The sequence below is a fragment of the Pelobates fuscus genome, chromosome 3, assembly GCF_036172605.1.
Source record: "Pelobates fuscus isolate aPelFus1 chromosome 3, aPelFus1.pri, whole genome shotgun sequence".
NCBI lineage: Eukaryota > Metazoa > Chordata > Amphibia > Anura > Pelobatidae > Pelobates > Pelobates fuscus.
Window position 1 is genome coordinate 372,541,566 of NC_086319.1, and position 21,008 is coordinate 372,562,573.

The window sequence follows — 21,008 nt, forward strand, 5'->3', positions numbered from 1 at the left end:
CCAAACTAATGACTTAAGAGGCCGCCAGAGGCCTATTGGATATTTCTCATGTCAACTGGACATTGTGGCCAGAGGGACTCCTTCCTGTCTCAGGGCTGTTTTTGCTGCAAGAGAGCTCATAGAAAGAACCTCAGACCTGGCCCTTGGCCACCCTCTGGTTGTTTTGGCCCCTCATGACATTTCTGCCATCATCAACCAAGTCCAGCTCAAGCACGTGTCTCCAGCCAGACACCTACGCCTACAGTGCCATCTTCTTCTGCCTGACAACATTTCCATCCAAAGATGTCAAGTTCTTAACCCGTCCACTCTTCTCCCACTCCCTGAGGGGGTATCTATTATGGATTTATCACGGATGAAACCTACATTTACCTGCTCTGTGGATGTATCAAGAAAGTCATGCATCCACATTTGACATTTTATGAAGATGAGACACCTCTTTGTGAAGGCCCGGATTACGCCTTCTGTACCATGTGGTACAAGCCGAACATTACTCCTGAACCTTGCTATGAAGATGAGCTTTACCACTGGACTGATGTAAAGCTCACTGCTCAAGATTTCTATTGTGACTCTGAAGGCAATAGCATGGTCTTGGTCCAACTACCTCAACAACTCAACTACCTCTACCGCCATTGGGATACTGCTATCCCACATATTCCTGTTACCAAGTTGAAGACAAGGTCATGGAATGATCTTGGGCCCATGGCAAAGCTATGGGCCACCATGGATGAAGAACAGCTACAGGAAAATGGTATTGTCAAATACCCAACAACTGACCTTCTGGAAGCATGGCCACGCCACTTCCTAGAAAAGGAATTTCAAGATCTGGTCATAGTGAATGATTATGACCCCGAAACACCTCATGACTGTTTTGAACAGATGAAAATGGAGACAGTGCACCTACCAACTGTGCATGAAAATCCATTACCAGATCCAGATTTCACCCTGTTTGTGGACGGTTCAAGATATGCTGATGAAGAAGGAAGATATCATACAGGATATGCCGTAACCACAACAGATGAAGTTATCAAATCATCATCCTTACCGCCAGCAATGTCTGCGCAAGAAGCTGAATTACAGGCTCTGACTTCTGCATGCAAAATTTCCGAAGGAAAACGTGCCAACATCTATACAGATTCAAGATATGCTCTGGGCGTGGCACATGACTTCGGCCTAATTTGGAAGACAAGAGGATTTCTCACCACCGCCGGTACACCAGTCAAGCATAGTACTGCAATCAAGGAGCTAATGGATGCCCTCCTACTCCCTAAAGAAGTGGCCGTTTTGAAGGTAAAGGCCCATGGGAAATTGGATACAGATGAAGCAAAGGGCAACCATTTGGCTGATCAGGCTGCTAAGCTAGCAGCCAGGGATCTGCAGGAAGTGGAGGAAGAAGTGTCCGGACAAGAAGAAGAAGAAGTCCCTATTTTTGCTCTGCAAACTCTTCCTACTGATTTGCGAATTTTACGAGAACAGCAAGCTGCAGTCACTCCTGAAGAAATCCAGAAATGGAAAAAGAAAGGAGCTGTCCAAAAGGACGGAATATATTACAACAACTTCAAATTTTGTCTTCCCAGAAATTTATATCCAGCAGTTGTCCAATGGGCACATGGGCCTGCACACCTGTCAAAAGAATTGATGGCCGCCCTCATACAGAAGTATTATGAAGCACCTGGAATAACAACTTGGCGCCCCACGTTGGGCGCCAAGTTGTTATGGTACTTTTTAGCAGTAAACCAAAATGTTTAAATGTCTATCTGTTCCTGTCCAAATTAGTAAAATTGAATTGCGTATATACGCTGAAGTAATTAAGTCTGACACACGGAGTTCAGGTTAAAATAACTTCGAGAAAATTTATTGGCAAGTGATTAAAAAGCGGGCGCGCAGGCCCTTTTAAGAGGCATTTTGCGTCATCATTGATTATTAGAATATCAGCAAATAAACATCATTAATTGGATTAATTGTTAAGTGTCGGGGTTAGTGTCCTCCTATCAATATTACTAATTGGCTCAAAAATTAAGTGGTTAGTCCCGTGCCCACCCACCAAGAGGTGGGATTGTTCTGGACACGGGTGGGGACAAGGGGGTCTTGAGCGTCATTTTACACGGTTAGTGATCTCAGGCCTCGTGGCCAGGTGCAAGGTCTCTTATGAATAGAACATTTCATTACTACTGTGTTCTCATGGCCTTCAAATTATACTATGTTGCAAGTTAAGGAAAAGTCAGCAATTCCTGTGTTAATCATGTCTTTATAGAAAATACAGTCTTTGTCTATTGTATTAGATGTGCTGGGAAATTCTGTCGTGTAAGGTGGTTTTAAAATGAACAAGTTAGGTTATGAGGACAAAATGGAGGATTGAAGAAGTCAGGTTAGGAGGACAAAATGGAGGATTGTCACAGTATACAGTTAAAATGGAGTTAGTGCAATAATTCAATGCAAGTACAATAAAGATTTTTTAATAATCCCACATCAGACTATTTAAACATAAAACACCATAACTAATACAGGTGGTTATTGTGTCCCCCCCACCCCCCCCATATGATATCCTGGATAGCCTTTCCCCGAGCGCCCAGTCTCCAAAAATAGTGCTGTGATCCCAAGTCTGTGTCAAAAATGCCACACGGTTATAATTTTGACGGGCCATGACTAAGATTCTGGCATAAAAATATTGCTGGTTCTCCCTCGAGCCTTGGTCAGCATGCCCAAGTGGCTGTGTGACTTGCGGTCGGGTCGCTCTCGTTGAGGGTGCCTGTCAAAGATTCAGGCAAGCCATTTTGTGTGATTGTAGGCATTTTCTGATGACAGTACTGCTCCTTCTTCACATCCACTACAACATGCTGCAGTGGTTATTATACCTGATGATGTGTTCCTTTAATTTTTATACATAACCTCCTGGTGTAGACAGGAGTATAATGTAGTGGTTATGGGGCAAAGAGACTGTCACTAAAGTCTCCACAGTGTAAACACAGCTTTTTCCATTGGAAGGCTAGTAGGCATATGTTGCAAAACATAGTGCTTTGGCAATCAAATGTTGTCAATAAGACCATCTCATTGAAATAGCCGCGTTGAACTTGGCTATTGGGGCGGAAGCACCTCCAGTTGATGTTAATTTGACAGCCACTAGATGCGTGTTAACCCTACAATTAAAACATTGCGATTCCTGCAAAAGACAATGTTTTTAGTTGCATTGTTAAAACTACAGGGACATGGCACCAAGACTACTTAATTGAGATGATGTGGTCTTGGTACCTATAGTGCCCTTTAAATTTGGGGGTCCCGGATATCTGTAGATTTTGTATTGCTAACGCTGTACATGATATGTCCCTGAGTTGTTTTTCCCAGTGCACAGACAGTTGCACTGCAACTCCCAACATCCCTTGCTATGCCCATAAACACAAGCTTGGTTGTGTAATAGACATTTTAAAGGAGTCCTCTGTGACAGACCACCTGGCACCCCCGACTAGGTGCCTCCGCCAATCGCTGCTTCCTAGTAGCCTAGAGTACTATAAGCACCTTAGCCGCCGCAGCGTGGCTGGGGTCTTGTTGTCCTTTGCCCACCCTAGACCAGGATCCAGCTTCCAGTGGGTAGACCTCTCCTAGGAAGAGTGTAGCAATATGCTCTTAAAAGATCAAGATATTATAATCCCAGGGGAGTATAGTGATATAGCAATCCCCAGAGTAAATGTAGCTGTCCCCTCCACACATGAGACAAGGCTCTATGTTGAGGGTGCAGAGGAACTCCTTTATTGGTAGCCACAACTGGCCTTGTATGCAAGTCCCCATGCAAGGGGCACTCCTCCCTGGACCTGAGAGTAAACCACTATAAAAATTACATTGTCTCTCAGATCCAGGACACAATAACATTGTCTCTCAGATCCAGGACACTCCCCTACATACTGAGACAATCCCTCCCCTGTGCCTGTGAGATAATTGAGTCATGGACTGTACTAACTTAATTATCTCCAGGCAGACAAACACACATTTCAGCGATACCCCGAAAGTACCCCTAAAACCCATGGAAACTCCATAAAAGTTACATCCCCTGATAGCCCCAATCTGGTTGACCAATGTATCCAAAAATCACCTGGATCGGTTTAGGGGTTCAGGATTTCCATGGAAGTCATGAATAATTTAGTCAATATTCATACCATGGAGCTTGTTCACCTCATTCAGATGAACGATTCCACCGAACAGCGCTCTTCGAGGATGTAAAGTTCCGAATGTATGTGATGGAAGTTCAGTGGCGTTCGGGAGTTTGTGTCCGAAAACAGTTCCATGAACTCGACGACCAAAAACTGCTGCCTGAGTTCACGGGAACACAACCTCGTGGTCAACCATGCAAACTGCGGCCACCCACACGAACAATTAGAATGCTGCGGTTAAAATCGTTAAGAGGTGATGATAGGGCTTAACAAACTCCCGGGTGGTCCCTGGTTAGTGCGTCTGTTCGGTTCCCAAACAGGATAGCAAAAAGGCACGAACAAAGTCTTTTATGAGCCTTTTTGCATGACCCATAGTCCTGAAGCAGGAGTCTGGCAAACAGGCCCCTCCAAGAACCAGTGGCGAGGTTACTTTCGCCACATTCTCCATGGCACTGTAACAACTTAATCTAAATTTAGTTATGTTTTCTGGGGGAACTATAGGTGTTAAACTGTTCTCACACTTAGCAGTTTTCCTGGAACTATAGGTTTCTAAGGAGCCCCTCCTCCATTGTGTCCACCTTCCAGCAAGGCTGAAGGGGTTAAAACCTCTTCAGCCACTTACCTCAATCCAGGGTCAGTCTCCGCCCATGCTCCTCCTCCACCGACGTCAGCTGTGGCAATGACCACGCTCGCATTAGGGTTAATCAATGCTTTCCTGTGGGGAAAATCTGATGCTGGAGGTCCTCAGAGCGTGAGGGTGCCCAGCGTCAGATAACTGACCAAAGGTCTGTTTCGATTCCGGAAGCCCTCTAGTAGCTGTCTGGTAGACAGATACTGAGGACAAACTTAGAGCGGCAATGTAAACATTGCAGCACTATGTGCAAAAGGATCACAGCACCCAGACAATTTCAATGAGCTGAAGTGGTCTGGGTGCCTACAGTGTCCTTTTAACATGTGCTACTAGGTCCTGGTCTGCTAGTCTCCCTTCTGCTTTGGGCTAATGCAGAAGGTGCCAGTGATTGGCTGAGAGTGTTGGCTAAATTTCTCATTTTATCACTGGCCATCCTTTGCGAGTTAATGTTAAATATGTACATATATTTACTTGCAATAGTTGACCAGTGATAGGATGAGAATGTCAGCAAATTCTCTCAGCCAAGCAGTGTTCCCACTTTGTTGCTCATGCTAATGCACTTGTATTAAAGCAAGCATGTCAAACTCGCATGGGGCCCACAAGGACCGTCTTTGCGGCTCGGCGAGCCGCAAGTACATGCTGGTGTTATAGCAGAGTAGGCACCTGCTTTCCGCACATGGCAGGTGCCTACTCTGCTAAAACTTACCCGGCCAGGGAGGAGGGCCAGCGAGGGAGCTTAGTGCTCCTGCTCCCTCGCGCGCGCCGTCTGTAGTGAACCCGGTGCCGGAATATGACGTCATATTCCAGCACTCGGCATCACCAAACCGCGTGAGGAGCAGAAGGACCCTAGGGAGATAAGGTAGGGAGCAATAAAGATAAGAATGTGTGTGTGTGTCTGTCTGTGAGTGTGTGTCTGTCAGTGAATATGTGTGTGTGTCAGCGGGAGGATCATATTTGGCACAGGGTGGTAGAGGGGTGTGCTGTGGTTTAGTGCTGGGCGGGGGGGGGGGGTTTATACTATACTTTTTAAAATAAACCTATGTTTCTATGAAAATTAAAGGTTTTTTTTTGAGAGAAACAGGAGAGAAATCTGTCCTATAGCGCAGTGTTTCCCAACCCAGAAAGAACAAAACAAAAGAGAACTGGAAGCCTGAGAGGAGCACTCGGAGGCAAGGGGTTAACCCTAAGGGAACTACACAGGTAGTATACACAGAAAGGAGGAGGATGAGTGCCCTAGTGTAATTAATACATAACTTTTAATAAAGCCCTTAAAATAAAAGTGGAGATCACCACCAACAGTGTAACAAACTTAGTAAAAGAGGAACTGTTCAAAAGTTTTCAGTGTCCTCAGAGCAGAAATCTATTTGCGGAAAAAACAGATATTTGCCCAAATCGGAAATATGAATAAGATTGTATGCACAAGCCTACAGGGTAACGGCAGCAATACAATTAATTATTCATAATAGCATACCTAAAATGGTACCTAGTGCGATCCTTACATGTTGCTTATACTAATGTGGGAATCGCCACCGTAAAGATAGTAAACTTTATGTGGGGATCGCCACCATAAAGGTAATGAAGGTTATGAACATTAGTAGATGAGGAACTGTTCAGAAGTTTTCAGTGTCCTCAATGCTGAAATCTATTAGCGCAAAAACAATTTTTTGCCCAGTAGAAAAATATTTATAAAATTGTATGCTCGTGCCTACAGGATTATTGGCAGCAAAAACAATTACTCATTCATATTGTCATAAAGGCTATGGAAAAGCACGGGTACAGCGTTAATCTTGATAACTAGGTAGTAATGAAAGGCTGAGACCTCCTACATAGAGATCGCTAATTTGCCTAAAGCTTGGTATAACACCTAGTTAACAGTGTATCAAAATGCTAACAAAGTTAGTGTTAGACAGCCTTGGATGGTGCCTGGTGGAAGCCTTATATGTACATATATGTCGGGGATCAATCACGGTCAGCAGTGAACCCCAACAGCAACGATTGTATGAAGTATGATTAATACATAACCTTTAATATAATGTTTACCGAAATACATGAAGTACAAGAGGAACTGTTCAGAAGTTTTCAGTATATATATACTTACTTGTAAGACTTTCTACTAGGCACCATTCCAGGCTGCCTAGTGATCTGAGCAAATATTGGTTTTGCGCAACAGATTTCTATATTGAGGACACTGAAAACTTCTGAACAGTTCCTCTTGTACTTCATGTATTTCGGTAAACATTATATTAAAGGTTATGTATTAATCATACTTCATACAATCGTTGCTGTTGGGGTTCACTGCTGACCGTGATTGATCCCCGACATATATGTACATATAAGGCTTCCACCAGGCACCATCCAAGGCTGTCTAACACTAACTTTGTTAGCATTTTGATACACTGTTAACTAGGTGTTATACCAAGCTTTAGGCAAATTAGCGATCTCTATGTAGGAGGTCTCAGCCTTTCATTACTACCTAGTTATCAAGATTAACGCTGTACCCGTGCTTTTCCATAGCCTTTATGACAATATGAATGAGTAATTGTTTTTGCTGCCAATAATCCTGTAGGCACGAGCATACAATTTTATAAATATTTTTCTACTGGGCAAAAAATTGTTTTTGCGCTAATAGATTTCAGCATTGAGGACACTGAAAACTTCTGAACAGTTCCTCATCTACTAATGTTCATAACCTTCATTACCTTACTGTAGCGTTTGCTGCCACTGGTACACGTGTTCACTAAGTATCGCCCCATATTGTTGCCGATTATTATTTGTCTCTCTTTCTGTTTGAAGTAGCAATTTACTGTTTATTGCTCTCAACCGGAGTTGTACTTTGTTATATCGGCATCTAGTGCGATTAAATACCCCTCTAGGTGGACTGTGTTGTCACTGAGGTACTCTTTAGGCAGCATCGCTTTAGTGTTTTACCCATTTTTCACTTAGGTGTGTCTCACCTCACTCCCCCCTTCCCGTTTATATGGTATAAGTTTTCGTTCTTTTTTCATTCATTTATTTATTTATTTATGTTCATCTATTCAATAAAGTACAATATTTTAACTGTTTTTTCTTCTACATTCCGTATATCTTTATATGCGCTATAGGACAGATTTCTCTCCTGTTTCTCTCATTCATACTATTAGGGTTACCCCCTGTTCTGTCCATTAAAGGATTGATTTCGGCCTTTTTCTCTTTATTATTTTTTTTTTTTTTTGGGGCGCCCCACATTTTTTTTTGGTGCCCTTGTTTATGTGGCCCGATCCAGACGTTGAGTTTGACATGCTTGTATTAAAGGGACCCTATATTTACCAGAACAACTACTACAGCTTATTGTATTTGTTCTGGTGAGTATTCACTTCAGGCTTTTTGCAGTAAACTTATGTTACAGCCTGGGGATATCTCCACTGGTCACTCCTCAGATGGCTGCTAAAGGGGCTTCCTGGGGCAGTGCTGCACAGTGTGACTGACATTTAGTGTCTCCACACTGTATGGAGACACTGAACTTTCCTCATAGAGATGCATTGATTCAATGCATTTCTATGAGGAGATGCTTATTGACCAGGGCTGTGTTTGACTTTTGCTGGGTCTGCCCCTGATCTGCCTCCTTGACAAGCTCAGCCAATGTAATGCTTTCCTATGGGAAAGCATTGTGATTGGCTTTGATTATGTCAGCCAAGGACGTAGATCAGGGGCAGAGCCAGCAGCAGCAGACTGGAATAAAAGTAATATTTTACTATATATTTAGAGGGGACAGATGGTTAGCGAGTATTTTTAACACTATAGGGTCAGGAATACATGTTTGTGTCATGACCCTACAGTGTTCCTTCAACCTGAACATAAGGTGAAAGCTAACTCTTTCCTGGGGACACTTTTGATTTAACAGTTAACCGTAAGATAGCTCTGTGAGACTCGGGGCACCAATAACAACTTCATCTTAATTAAGTTGTTATTGTACCTAAATGTTCCCTTTAAGTGAGAGATGCAATTTAGTCACTTCTGATTTGGCGAGAGTTCAGTGAAAAAGCCGTAACGCATTATCTGGAATAATAAAATAGCTCAACTACTGCATATAGGGTCCTTTTACATGACTACACTACAGGGAGTTCAGAATTATTAGGCAAATGAGTATTTTGACCACATCATCCTCTTTATGCATGTTGTCTTACTCCAAGCTGTATAGGCTCGAAAGCCTACTACCAATTAAGCAAATTAGGTGATGTGCATCTCTGTAATGAGAAGGGGTGTGGTCTAATGACATCAACACCCTATATCAGGTGTGCATAATTATTAGGCAACTTCCTTTCCTTTGGCAAAATGGGTCAAAAGAAGGACTTGACAGGCTCAGAAAAGTAAAAAATAGTGAGATATCTTGCAGAGGGATGCAGCACTCTTAAAATTGCAAAGCTTCTGAAGCGTGATCATCGAACAATCAAGCGTTTCATTCAAAATAGTCAACAGGGTCTCAAGAAGCGTGTGGAAAGATCAAGGCGCAAAATAACTGCCCATGAACTGAGAAAAGTCAAACGTGCAGCTGCCAAGATGCCACTTGCCACCAGTTTGGCCATATTTCAGAGCTGCAACATCACTGGAGAGCCCAAAAGCACAAGGTGTGCAATACTCAGAGACATGGCCAAGGTAAGAAAGGCTGAAAGACGACCACCACTGAACAAGACACACAAGCTGAATCGTCAAGACTGGGCCAAGAAATATCTCAAGACTGATTTTTCTAAGGTTTTATGGACTGATGAAATGAGAGTGAGTCTTGATGGGCCAGATGGATGGGCCCATGGCTGGATTGGTAAAGGGCAGAGAGCTCCAGTCCGACTCAGACGCCAGCGAGGTGGAGTACTGGTTTGGGCTGATATCATCAAAGATGAGCTTGTGGGGCCTTTTCGGGTTGAGGATGGAGTCAAGCTCAACTCCCAGTCCTACTGCCAGTTTCTGGAAGATACCTTCTTCAAGCAGTGGTACAGGAAGAAGTCTGCATCCTTCAAGAAAAACATGATTTTCATGCAGGACAATGCTCCATCACACGCGTCCAAGTACTCCACAGCGTGGCTGTCAAGAAAGGGTATAAAAGAAGAAAATCTAATGACATGGCCTCCTTGTTCACCTGATCTGAACCCATTGAGAACCTGTGGTCCATCATCAAATGTGAGATTTACAAGGAGGGAAAACAGTACACCTCTCTGAACAGTGTCTGGGAGGCTGTGGTTTCTGCTGCACGCAATGTTGATGGTGAATAGATCAAAACACTGACAGAATCCATGGATGGCAGGCTTTTGAGTGTCCTTGCAAAGAAAGGTGGCTATATTGGTCACTGATTTGTTTTTGTTATGTTTTTGAATTTCAGAAATGTATATTTGTGAATGTTGAGATGTTATATTGGTTTCACTGGTAAAAATAAATAATTGAAATGGGTATATATTTGTTTTTTGTTAAGTTGCCTAATAATTATGCACAGTAATAGTCACCTGCACACACAGATATCCCCCTAAAATAGCTAAAACTAAAAACTACTTCCAAAAATATTCAGCTTTGATATTAATGAGTTTTTTTGGGTTCATTGAGAACATGGTTGTTGTTCAATAATAAAATTAATTCTCAAAAATACAACTTGCCTAATAATTCTGCACTCCCTGTATATTATAGATACGACTTGGCTAAGCATAGTGCATACGGTAATCTGGTCTAGAATTTATAGATTGCAAGCTTGTCTGAGCAGGAATTTCTTTAGCTGTTTGTAAAGTATTGCAGCATATATTGGCGCTGTTTAAATGCTAATAAGAATTATGAAAGGACAACCGTCATCACATTTTCTCTTCAAAGTTTTTTTTTTAATTGCATTTAATGAAACTTTATTATTTTATTTTTTATTTTTTTTATTCTTTATTTTTCCGTGCAATAGCGTTAACAGACAAGCCTGCGATGCCACGATAGCAACTCAGGCGGTACATAGCTCATATTGTCATGAAAGAGTTACATTGCACATTTTTGTTGTTTTTAAACAGGTTATAAACATTTGGTCAACAGAAACAAGTCAAGCCTTGTGGTAGTTACGTTTAGATCATATTAATATTATATATTTTAGCAAGCTTGACTAAATAGTGGAATCGCTAGTGTAAATTAAGCTCGTCGTCGCTTAACAGTGCTAATTTAGTATTGTCTATATAGGTGACAGGTTAGTGCTTTATAGTATGCTAAGAAGTTTTAAACAGGTTGTCACGTTAGCCTCCAACACATTCTAAGTAATTTATGGTAGAAGGGGTTAAAGGGAGTAAGTTGTTAAAGAGTATAACTAGACATGGTGTAAAACGTTTATACTTCGAATAAGCTTAGCTTTGTAAATTGTTCATAACTTGAGGCAGACAGTTTTGCTTGTAGTGGGCAGCTCCCATTACGAGTGAACAAGTCCCTCTGTAGGCTATTCTTCACCCTATGCCGTTTCTACCGGGTCCCCGGTGCCAGTAGCATAGGTCCTTCATGGTCTGGACCAGATTGGTGGCTGGTATATAGCTCGGTGTGTCCTCTTCAAGGCACCTCCCGTGTGGTTCCAGTGGCCCTTTAATGAGTGGGAAGTGGAGGGGGAGTCTTGCTGCAGTGGCTTGCACCTTAGATCGGCGTCGTGTAGGTGCTCGACTCGCAGGTGTCTTTGTCTGTACTCCCCTCCGCCTGAGTTTCGGTGTTCCCGCTGGTTTCGTCATAGTTTTGCTCGCAGGGAGGCACACAGGTGGGTGCCGCCCGCTTGGAGCCCTCGCCGTTGGCCTCATGTTTGGTGAGTTACAGCCCGGCGTTAGCAAGCAGGGCTCCTGCAATGCTCGGTGTAGCTTTGCCCAGAAATCTTCGAAGATTTTTTCAAGTGTAGTTACGTGCATGGTCTGAGTCCTGGATTGTGCCGCGCACATGGCGTCCGCCATATTGGTTGGGTCGCTGTGTTTCTCGCTTTGGGAGGCTGCTGAACGGTTGTGCTTGTCTCCGCCAGGTTGCCTCCTGGACCGGGATATCCCCCACCGGTCCATAGGGGGGGGGGGTTTCGGGGCTCTGTGAGGTGATTTCCTCTGCTTTCTTTGTGTTCCCTATTGTGAGATCGGCCGCCTCTCCAGGGTTCACTAGGCCACAGGTCAATCATCCTGCTCTCCGGGGTTGTGTCCACCTGCATGTCGCTATTGTCGCTCATATTGAGCTCCGATATCGCCAGGGAACGTAATCCGCCGTCTTGGTGTGTTTTTCCTTCGAGTTTTTGGGCAGAAATCCTCATTTTTATCCCGAGTGGCCTGGAGCTCGTGCGATACACGTCTGCCCGGCATGGCAGTCAGGCCCCGCCCCCGAAACTTTATTATTTTTTAAAAGTGATTTATATTGATTTTTTTTTAGAAATATTCACTTTTATTTTTAAAATCTGGCTGAGCAGCCATGTTGTCAGAATCTACTCAATCTTGCCTGCTGCTGAGATTGCACTATATTTTTTGTGCGTGAACCTGCTACAACAGTTTGTCACAAAACAGTAGAATCTGACTCAAGTGCAGATTTCAACAGAAATGATCAATTATATAAATGAACATTGTTGCACCCCATATGACTGTCAATCAGACAACTGGTCCTGTTATGTCCAGGTTTGGTTAGCTTAGTGGAGCTTAACTCTAGAGACAGGCAATTACCTAGAGCACCTGCCTTGCAAAGAGTTCGCATTGGGAAGGCTGTGATTAGACAGCCACAAAAAGTCTGGGCAGGATTAGAATGGGAGGGCTTGCAAAAGCTGCAGACAACAGAACTGCAGCTTTTGGGAGCTGTTTGTAGAAGTAACCCCAGTTAAAGAAAATACATAATTAAATGCATACATGTTTTCACTAGGGGTGTATATATACCAAGTAGTGATTTATTTATTTTTGTAAATTCAGGTATTTGATTGTCCATTTCAATGCAATAAATGTTTAAAAACTGAGCCTTTTTGAACACAGGGTCGCCAACAACTAGCCTCTAAGGTTGCAAGACCTACAATATTGTTTCTACAATGAACACATATTTTAATTGCCTGATGTACTGCATTGTCAGTAGTAAGTGGACCGTACCTTCATCGGGATCATCATTAATCTTTTTGGGACGGTGGTAATCTTACCTAAGAAAACTCTGTCCAGCGAAATTCCTGGGATATATAGTTTATTGCGTAGGAGCAGTTCTCATAAATTAACCCCTTCAGGATGGCGTCCACGCCGTCTTATGTACTTACCCGCTCGCCGGCGATCGCGATGGGGGGGACTTACCTGCCATCCAAGGGAGTCCCCCTGCTGCCGACCGGCCTCCTGGGCCATGTGATTGCGAGGACCTCATGATCACATGGAAGGAATAGCCGTCCATAGCAGTGTCAGCAAGGGGAATGCCTGGAATGACTGGAGTCCCATGCTGCCTGTAAAAAGTAAAATAAAGTTTTAAAACTATTTTAATTCAATAATAAATATATATATATATATATATATATGATCTAAGTGTGTATAAATACACATACATACACTGTCTACGTGTATTTTATTATTAATATATATTATCAAAATACACGTAGAATGATATTGATGAGATATATATATATATCTAAAATAAATATGTAAATACGCTAAATAAAAATAATAAATATTTAAAAAATATATGTAATTTCGTTCTAACTTTGATATTTAATATAGATTGATATTAAAATACACGTAGAACGAAATAATATATTTATTAATAACCCCTTAACTTTCCAAGACACCATAAAACCTGTACATGGGAGGTACTGTTTTACTCCTGAGACTTCGCTGAACACAAATATTAGTATTTGTAATATTTTACAAATATTGCAAATGGGGTATGTCCAGTCTTTTTTATAAGCCACCTAGTCATAAACACTGGCCAAAATTGGCGTTCAAATTAGTTTTAAGCATTTTTCACACACAAACAAATATTAACGCTAACTTTGGCCAGTGTTTGTTACCAAGTGGCTACTAAAAAATACTGGACATACCCCATTTGCAATACCTTGGGTTGTCTACTATTGCAAATGGTATTCTATCTGGCGAATTTCAATGTGAAAAAAAAAAATGAAAAATGTAGCATGCTATATTTGACCCTGTAACTTCCCAAAACATCATAAAACCTGTACATAGGGGGTACTGTTTTACACTGAGACATCGCTGAATACAAATATGTGTATTTTATTGTAGTAAAAGCAAACAGTATTATGACATTCACAGTTAAAATGTCACGTAGAACTAAAAAAAAAAATACATTTCTTATTTTCTCCCATTTTTCTTTTATATTCATATTAAATCAGCTATACACAGCACAGCTCGCCCTTTTGTGAACTTGGCTGTCTGTAACAATCTGCACAGATGCTGACTCTGCATGGATCACTGCTTTCCAAGAGGACAGAGTTCAGTTTAAGTTGTCCACAAGTTTTACAAAACAAACAATAGGCAATGACTAAGATAGAATTTTAACTGCCTGATTGACAGCTCTGCATTGTCTTATACAATTCAATGTATGTAGCTGTAGGTATAAGCTGCCCTCATCGGTGATAGTGGGTGGCATGGTACAATCTGCACCATTAACATTTGCAATATTGGGAAGTTATTATGGTGATTAAAATGACCCTTAAAGATGGCTCTGTCAACTTTAAGGCTGTATTTACAAAGACCTCCGTAGGTGACATCCCATCTAGTTTGTGGCAGCCTGGGGATAAGCCAGGATGACTTATGCTTAACTGAATTTCTCCTTCGCAAAATACACAAGAGTACAGCAGAGAGCTCTGGCCAAGGACCCCAACAATTGCCTTGCACACACGGTACCCCAATGCTTCTTTTTGTACAAGCAATGGATGTACAAGCAATAATGATGATCTAAGTGTTGGTGTATTGACCACCACAAAGAGACTGCTGTGGTAAGATTCAAAAGTTGAGCAATTTGTTAATTTTAGTTTTACAAGGGGACCCGATATCTAAATATTCAGAGAGAAACCTTATTGTTAAAAATGCCAATTTGTATTTCTAACGTTAGGGTTTCCCTTTAAAGCCAAGTGTTCAGTTTGGTATTAAGGGTTGATTGGTCTTATAATTAAATAGAAATACGTGTGTTCTGCTTTATTTCTTGCTAACTTTCCTTTTAATAAGTTTTTATTAATGTAGTGCTTTTCCAATCAGTGTCTGTTAGGCATAATACAGTGTCCCATAGTTTGCATGTCTGAACAATAAGTAGGTTTTTCTACATTCCATAGATAGATTTAAATAGACATTCCGGACAAGAAAGTACCTGGTTGATCTTCATGCAAAAACCCAATTACAGAGTTATTCACTAAAGACCAAGCTTCCATTAGCTCTCCTGAGCCCTGCAATGCAGTGCTTGCTCATTGGCTTAGAGCAGGGGTAGGCAACCTTTTAGCAGCACTGTGCCGATATAGGATTGTGATGTCCCGTGGCGTGCCGGCCCTATTTTTTTAAATTGAGGTGTGTATGCTGCCGTATTCTGCTTGTGTTATTTATACTGTAAATGCTTTGTATCGTTGTATTTGTGCGTATATGAGCTATTATATTGTATATGTTCAGGAGTAGTTTGTGGTATCGTGTATGATACAAATGAATGTGGGCTGTGTATGGGGTCTGCTTGTGGAATTGTGTGTGTGGATGGAAATGCCACATTGTGTGTTTGGTAGTGTGTGTATGTGTGGGGGCTGTTTGCATGTGGGGTTGTGTGCATGTATGTGGATTGTTAGCGGGTTACGTTTGTGCGGATTGTATGTATGTTTGTTTGTGGGCTGTTCGTATTATTTGTATGAGTAAATCTAGCAGTGTGGGTGGCTTCCCTGGGTTCCAGTGGGAACCAGGCTGGCCAGGTACAGGTCAAGGACAGCAGCTGCAGGTTGCTCTACTACAGTGTGGATTCCCATTCACTTCCTCTATGTGCTGCAATGCATAAATTGAGGATTGTCCTTCACCACCTTTTCGTATTAGCAGATATCTGCAGTTTCACTGGGACTCCTGATAGGCCAGAGCCTGTTTGGCTGTAGCAGCCTTGAGTGCCGTGTAATGACACCTCGAGTGCCGTGCATGGCACTAGTGCCGTAGGTTGCCTACCCCTGGCTTAGAGCATCAATTAATCACTCTCTGCCACTTAGCTAAGCCCAACACAGCAAGCACCATAACGACTACAGCTCGCTGCTGTAACCATACCACTGCCTAGGAACTTATGGTTCTCCAGCATTAGTAGCGTTCCCCAGATAAGAAGTGAAGCTGTTCAAAAATATTATATCAAATGGGGATGGGATGCTAGGGCACTCGTGGCACTATAAGCTCTTAACGTGCTGTAGCGGTTATGGTCCTTGGAGTGTTCCTTTAAATGGGCGGGCAGTGCATGTACCATAACCACTAAATGCATTTGTAGTATTTATGGTGTCATTAGGCTGCCAATGCCGACACACGGTTACGGTTTAGACCATTTTAGAATGGTTTGAACTAAACTCAAGGTCACCAAGATACCTACAGTTAAGGCAGGGCTTGACAAATTCCAGGCGCCAGGTCGCCATTACGACTAGAACTTTAGCCCTGGCGTCTGGGATTTGTCAGCCTTTTCCCTAAAGTGGCCGGCTGGACAAACTATTGAGCCAGATGGCTGCTCGCCTGCGGGAGCATGGAGGCGGCTGGCTCAGGGAGCTTTGTAGCCGGCTGCCCTGGGATGTATGGAGGCGGCTTAGTGAGCAAATGTATGTCTGTCTGTCAGTGTGTGCGTGTGTATGTCTGTGATAGTGTGTGTCTATTTAGGTACCTGCCCCCCTCCGAACACATTATTGGTGTTTTTACTCACATTTATTCCCACGCTGTGCTGGTTTCGCTGTGGCTTGCCTCGCCTCCTTCGCTGAGATATTAATGATCTCAGCTAAGCCAATGCTTTCCCATAGGAAAGCATTAGGAGGATATTGCGTATGTTCTCTATGGGTAACATTCAGCGCCTCCATGCAGAGCACTGACACAGGACTCTTTAGTGGCCGTCTGAGTGATTGTCACTAGAGGTCTTAGTAGGCAGCAATGTAAACGCTGCCTTTTCTCCGAAAAGGCAGCGTTTACATTGAAAAGGCTACAGGGACAGGCAATAGTAGACTTCTCCAAACTCCGGCCCTCCAAATGTTGCTGAACTACAACTCCCATGATTCTCAGCCTATCTATTTCATTCATAGAATCATGGGAGTTGTAGTTCAGCAACATCTGGAGGGTTGGAGTTTGGGGAAGCCTGGGCTATAGGGACCAGAACAATTACACTAATCTGTTGTGGTTCTGGTGACTATAGTGTCCATTTAAAAAAAAGAACTTGCTCCTAACTTTTTTAGCTGGCTCCTAGATTTCAAGCAAATTTGTCAAGCCATGAGCTAAGGGGTTGGCCTCTGACCATCAATTTCATTCATATCTGGATGGCAATGCCACGCTGATGTGCTGACATTAAATAAGAAAAACTTTCCAACTGTGATGACTGCAATATATATATATTATGGCTATAAAAAGTTAAAAAAGAGGGTGTGACGGACCGCGTGGCCGCCCCGACTGGGTGCCTCCGCCAATTGCTGCTTCCTAGTGATTACCGAGTACCGCTAGCACCGCACCAGATACCATCAGCACCATAGTTCTCACATCCAGCGTTACAGCTTGGCTGGGGTCTCGCCGTCCTCCACCCACCCTGGACCCAGTTTAGCAGGCTGCTCTTACAATAGCAAGTGATTATAACCTAGACGAGTATAGTGATATAGCAGTCCCCAGGGTAGATACAGCTGTTTCCCCCACACATGAGAGGAGGTTTTATGTTCAGGGTAAGTCATAGTTTTGGCCAACCGCACGCATGCCCAAAACAGTTCCATAGAATCGCGGCTAATTGCTGCTGGGGGATAATAGTTCCAGGGCATTCGCCGCTAAGTCCCCCTGAAGTCTATTCGCGGTTTTGGTCCATGTGAACGGCCGCCAGTGAGCTACCGTTCGGTTCAATGGAAAGGGCCAAACCAGGGGGAATAAAATAAGGGTCTTTACAGACGCTGACCTGGCCCATAGTCTTTTGGCAGGAGGCTGGCAAGCATGCTCCTCCAAAAGCCAGTGGCGAGGGGCTTCCCCCTGCATAAAAAAATAATAAATAGAAAGGGGTATCCACGAATTTAAAAGAATGTTTAATTATTAAACAAATAACTAGTCATGAGTCAGAACTATCAATGACTGATCGCATTTCCAGGATTTTCCAACATCAGATTTATAATATATATTTTTTTTTATTTCACTTACATACCTTGTTTAACATTTTTTTAGGCTTCATTTCAAAGATCAAACAGCCATGACAAGGTACGAAGGATTGTGGCAGAGGAAGGACGTACGGCTCGAAACCTGATTGCATGGAGTGTCCCTTTGGAAAACAAAGAAGATGATGGTATGTGATAATTAAATGCAAACAATTAATATGTGGGCAAACCTATTTTCAATAACATTGTTTTTAAACAGTGAGAGAATAGTATTTGATCAGATCCTTATCAGATTAATGTGGAAAGAGAATGAATAGGACATTATGTATTGCAGTGAGCCCATTCGACATAGAAAGGTTTGGGCTGGTGGGGCGGGAATGTGGAGAATTAAGTGAATAAAAATTAGTGAGGAAATGCAACGAGGAAAGTGAAATGGGAGAGGAAAATGTGGAGTAAAACAAAATAAGTGGCATGAGGAAGGATGGATTGGATTGTAGTAGACAGACTGGTTAGTATTTGTATTGAAGGGAAAATTAAGCTTGGGAAATGGTTCAGGATGTAGGAGGTAGGGCGTAGGTAATGGGGTGAAATGATTGAGTAATATGGATTAGCGTGTCCACTGCAAGGAAATTATCAAGAAAGAGAAAAAGTGAACCCAAGCTGTGGGGCAGCTTCAGGAGCACTAGAGAGGGGTGCTGCAGGGATGATTCTAACCAATATGGCAGACTTAGAAATTCAACTTTATTATGGGCACCATAACCACTGTATGGTCCCAGACAGATATATACATATAGAGAAAGGAAACTTAATATACCACAACCACTATGAACCAAACGGGGAAAGAAAAATAAAATAGGTTGTACCTACAATGTGGCTATAGGAACCTGTAGAGGCTAGCCCTGCTGTATACTGCCTTTGAGTGGAGAAAGGCTGAGAATGTATAAGCAAAGGCTGGGTAACAGGTATTGCACAGCGCAGAAATATGCTCTTAGTGGCAGCTGACCTCTAAGACGGGGATAAATGAGTGAAAAAAAGCTCTAGAATGTCAAGAACAGGTTGAACCAAACGGACTAGGTAGGTGCTATAGGGCTCAGTCCAAGTGGTGGATCGCTGTGAGTCAATAATAGAGCACACTCAATCCTGTCTATAAAGGAATCGGATATTGCATTGGAAAGAGTCTATACTCCGTACTGGAATAGCTCAAAAACACTTTAAACCGCTGATGATGGTGCAATCTACCATACAGGGAGAGTGCCTAGCGGTAACAGACTGTGAGGAGGGAGAGAGATCTAAAACTCACTGTGTAGCAAGGCCTCTAATCAGTGCCAATTGCTAAGGAGCCCCCCCAGAAAGTCTTGCTATAAAGCTTGCCGGTATAACAGCTGGACGAAACAAACTCTCCTATGTATGGAGAGGACCCAATATGGGTAGGGAGACACAGATGTGTCCACACTTGGAACGTAAAGACGCTCCGATTAGGTGCAGTATACCCGTCTCCCAGTAACCCGCTTGCTGTCTTTGCTTTATGTCAACAGCTTGCCGGTGTAACAGCTGGACGAAACAATCTCTCCTATACGGAGAGGACCCAATATGGGTAGGGAGACACAGATGTGTCCACACTTGGAACGTAAAGACGCTCCGATTAGGTGCAGTATACCCGTCTCCCAGTAACCCGCTTGCTGTCTTTGCTTTATGTCAACAGCTTGCCGGTGTAACAGCTGGACGAAACAATCTCTCCTATACGCAGAAGACCCAATGTGGGTAGGGAGACACAGATGTGTCTACACTTTTAACGTAAGAACGCTACAGGTAAGTGCAGTAACGCCGTCTCCCCAATAACCCACTTGTTGTCTTCGCTTGGTGTCAACAGCTGGAGAAACCTCTCTCACACAAGTGGAGAGGAGCTAAAGTATTCCACCTGTAAGGAGTAAAAAAAGATTCTGCACTGAAGTAGATAAAGTAGCTAAAGAGCTACTTGCTAGCTTAGTAGGTGCTAAAGGTGTTTCCCCTGGTGATCACATCAAATCGTGTAGTTTAAAATAAAGAAGTTGGCGACCTAACGCATGTTTCGGCGCTGCTACAGCGCCTTTGTCAAAGGTGAGGTATGTACTGCTGCTTACAGCGTTTAAATGCCGGTCTGTGCGGCTTATGCAGCCAATCAGGACATTGGGCGTGTACTGCCTCCTGGTGTCCGACTGTGATTGGCTGTATTCGCTGTCCCTCCGCGTGTAGTCCGCCCACATGGTGTGAGCGGGGGGGTGGGGGGGGAGAGGGGGGAGAGCTGTCACACTGTCCATCCGTACTGGTAGGATGCAGACTGTAAATGATAAGTCCAAATTAGTTAACGTCCAGAGTGGGGGATTATGAGTGAATCGAAAGAGCTTGTGTGCTAGGATTTGCAAGTGGACTTCGCCATCTGAGATCGTGAGCGGACCAACCGCTCACTGGATTTCCAGTATGTCTGTGCATATGAAATCGTGGGCAGACAAGCTGTCCACTGATCACCAGATGGCTAATGCGTAGTATACCCACTTAGAACTCAGAGAATTCGATGACTGGATGTATAACTCCTTATATGGGTATGGTGGTGAGGTACTTCAGGCTTTGGGCCCCACGACGTAGGTAGAAACGGATCCTGAGCCATGGTCATTGAGGAGGCTGTTAGAGCAGCTATCAGTGCCTGGCTAGGGATCGCCGAAGGAGGGGGTGTGGTGATGCCCATGGGTATATCCTTCGGATGCACTCCGATGCCAGGGGAGATGGGTGGTCCCTGGGGTGGGAGGATTGTTTAATGGGTACCTAGTGATATGCTCTTGTCCTGGGCTTAAAGAGGACTTATTCGCAGTCTCTACCGTGGTTGGAGAGATTCAGTGTGACAGAATGAGAGCTGCAAGTACATGATGGAACACTCTATTAATTCGAAAAGTGTGAAAGAATTGTTTAGGAAGGGCCAATGGTGTGAATCAAAACTACATATCTATATACATATATACACGAGGTGCTAAAG

At 43.1% G+C, this 21,008-nt stretch overlaps 1 protein-coding gene across 3 annotated transcripts in view; it reads left to right on the plus strand.

Annotated features, from left to right (window-relative positions):
- Positions 1-21,008, plus strand: part of SCAPER (S-phase cyclin A associated protein in the ER) — a 292,144-nt gene that overhangs the window by 20,291 nt on the left and 250,845 nt on the right. For all 3 annotated transcript variants that reach the window (XM_063449439.1, XM_063449440.1, XM_063449441.1), the window contains exon 2: positions 18,072-18,189. In XM_063449439.1, coding sequence (XP_063305509.1) covers positions 18,072-18,189 — 118 coding nt within the window. The remainder of the gene's footprint in view (positions 1-18,071; positions 18,190-21,008) is intronic.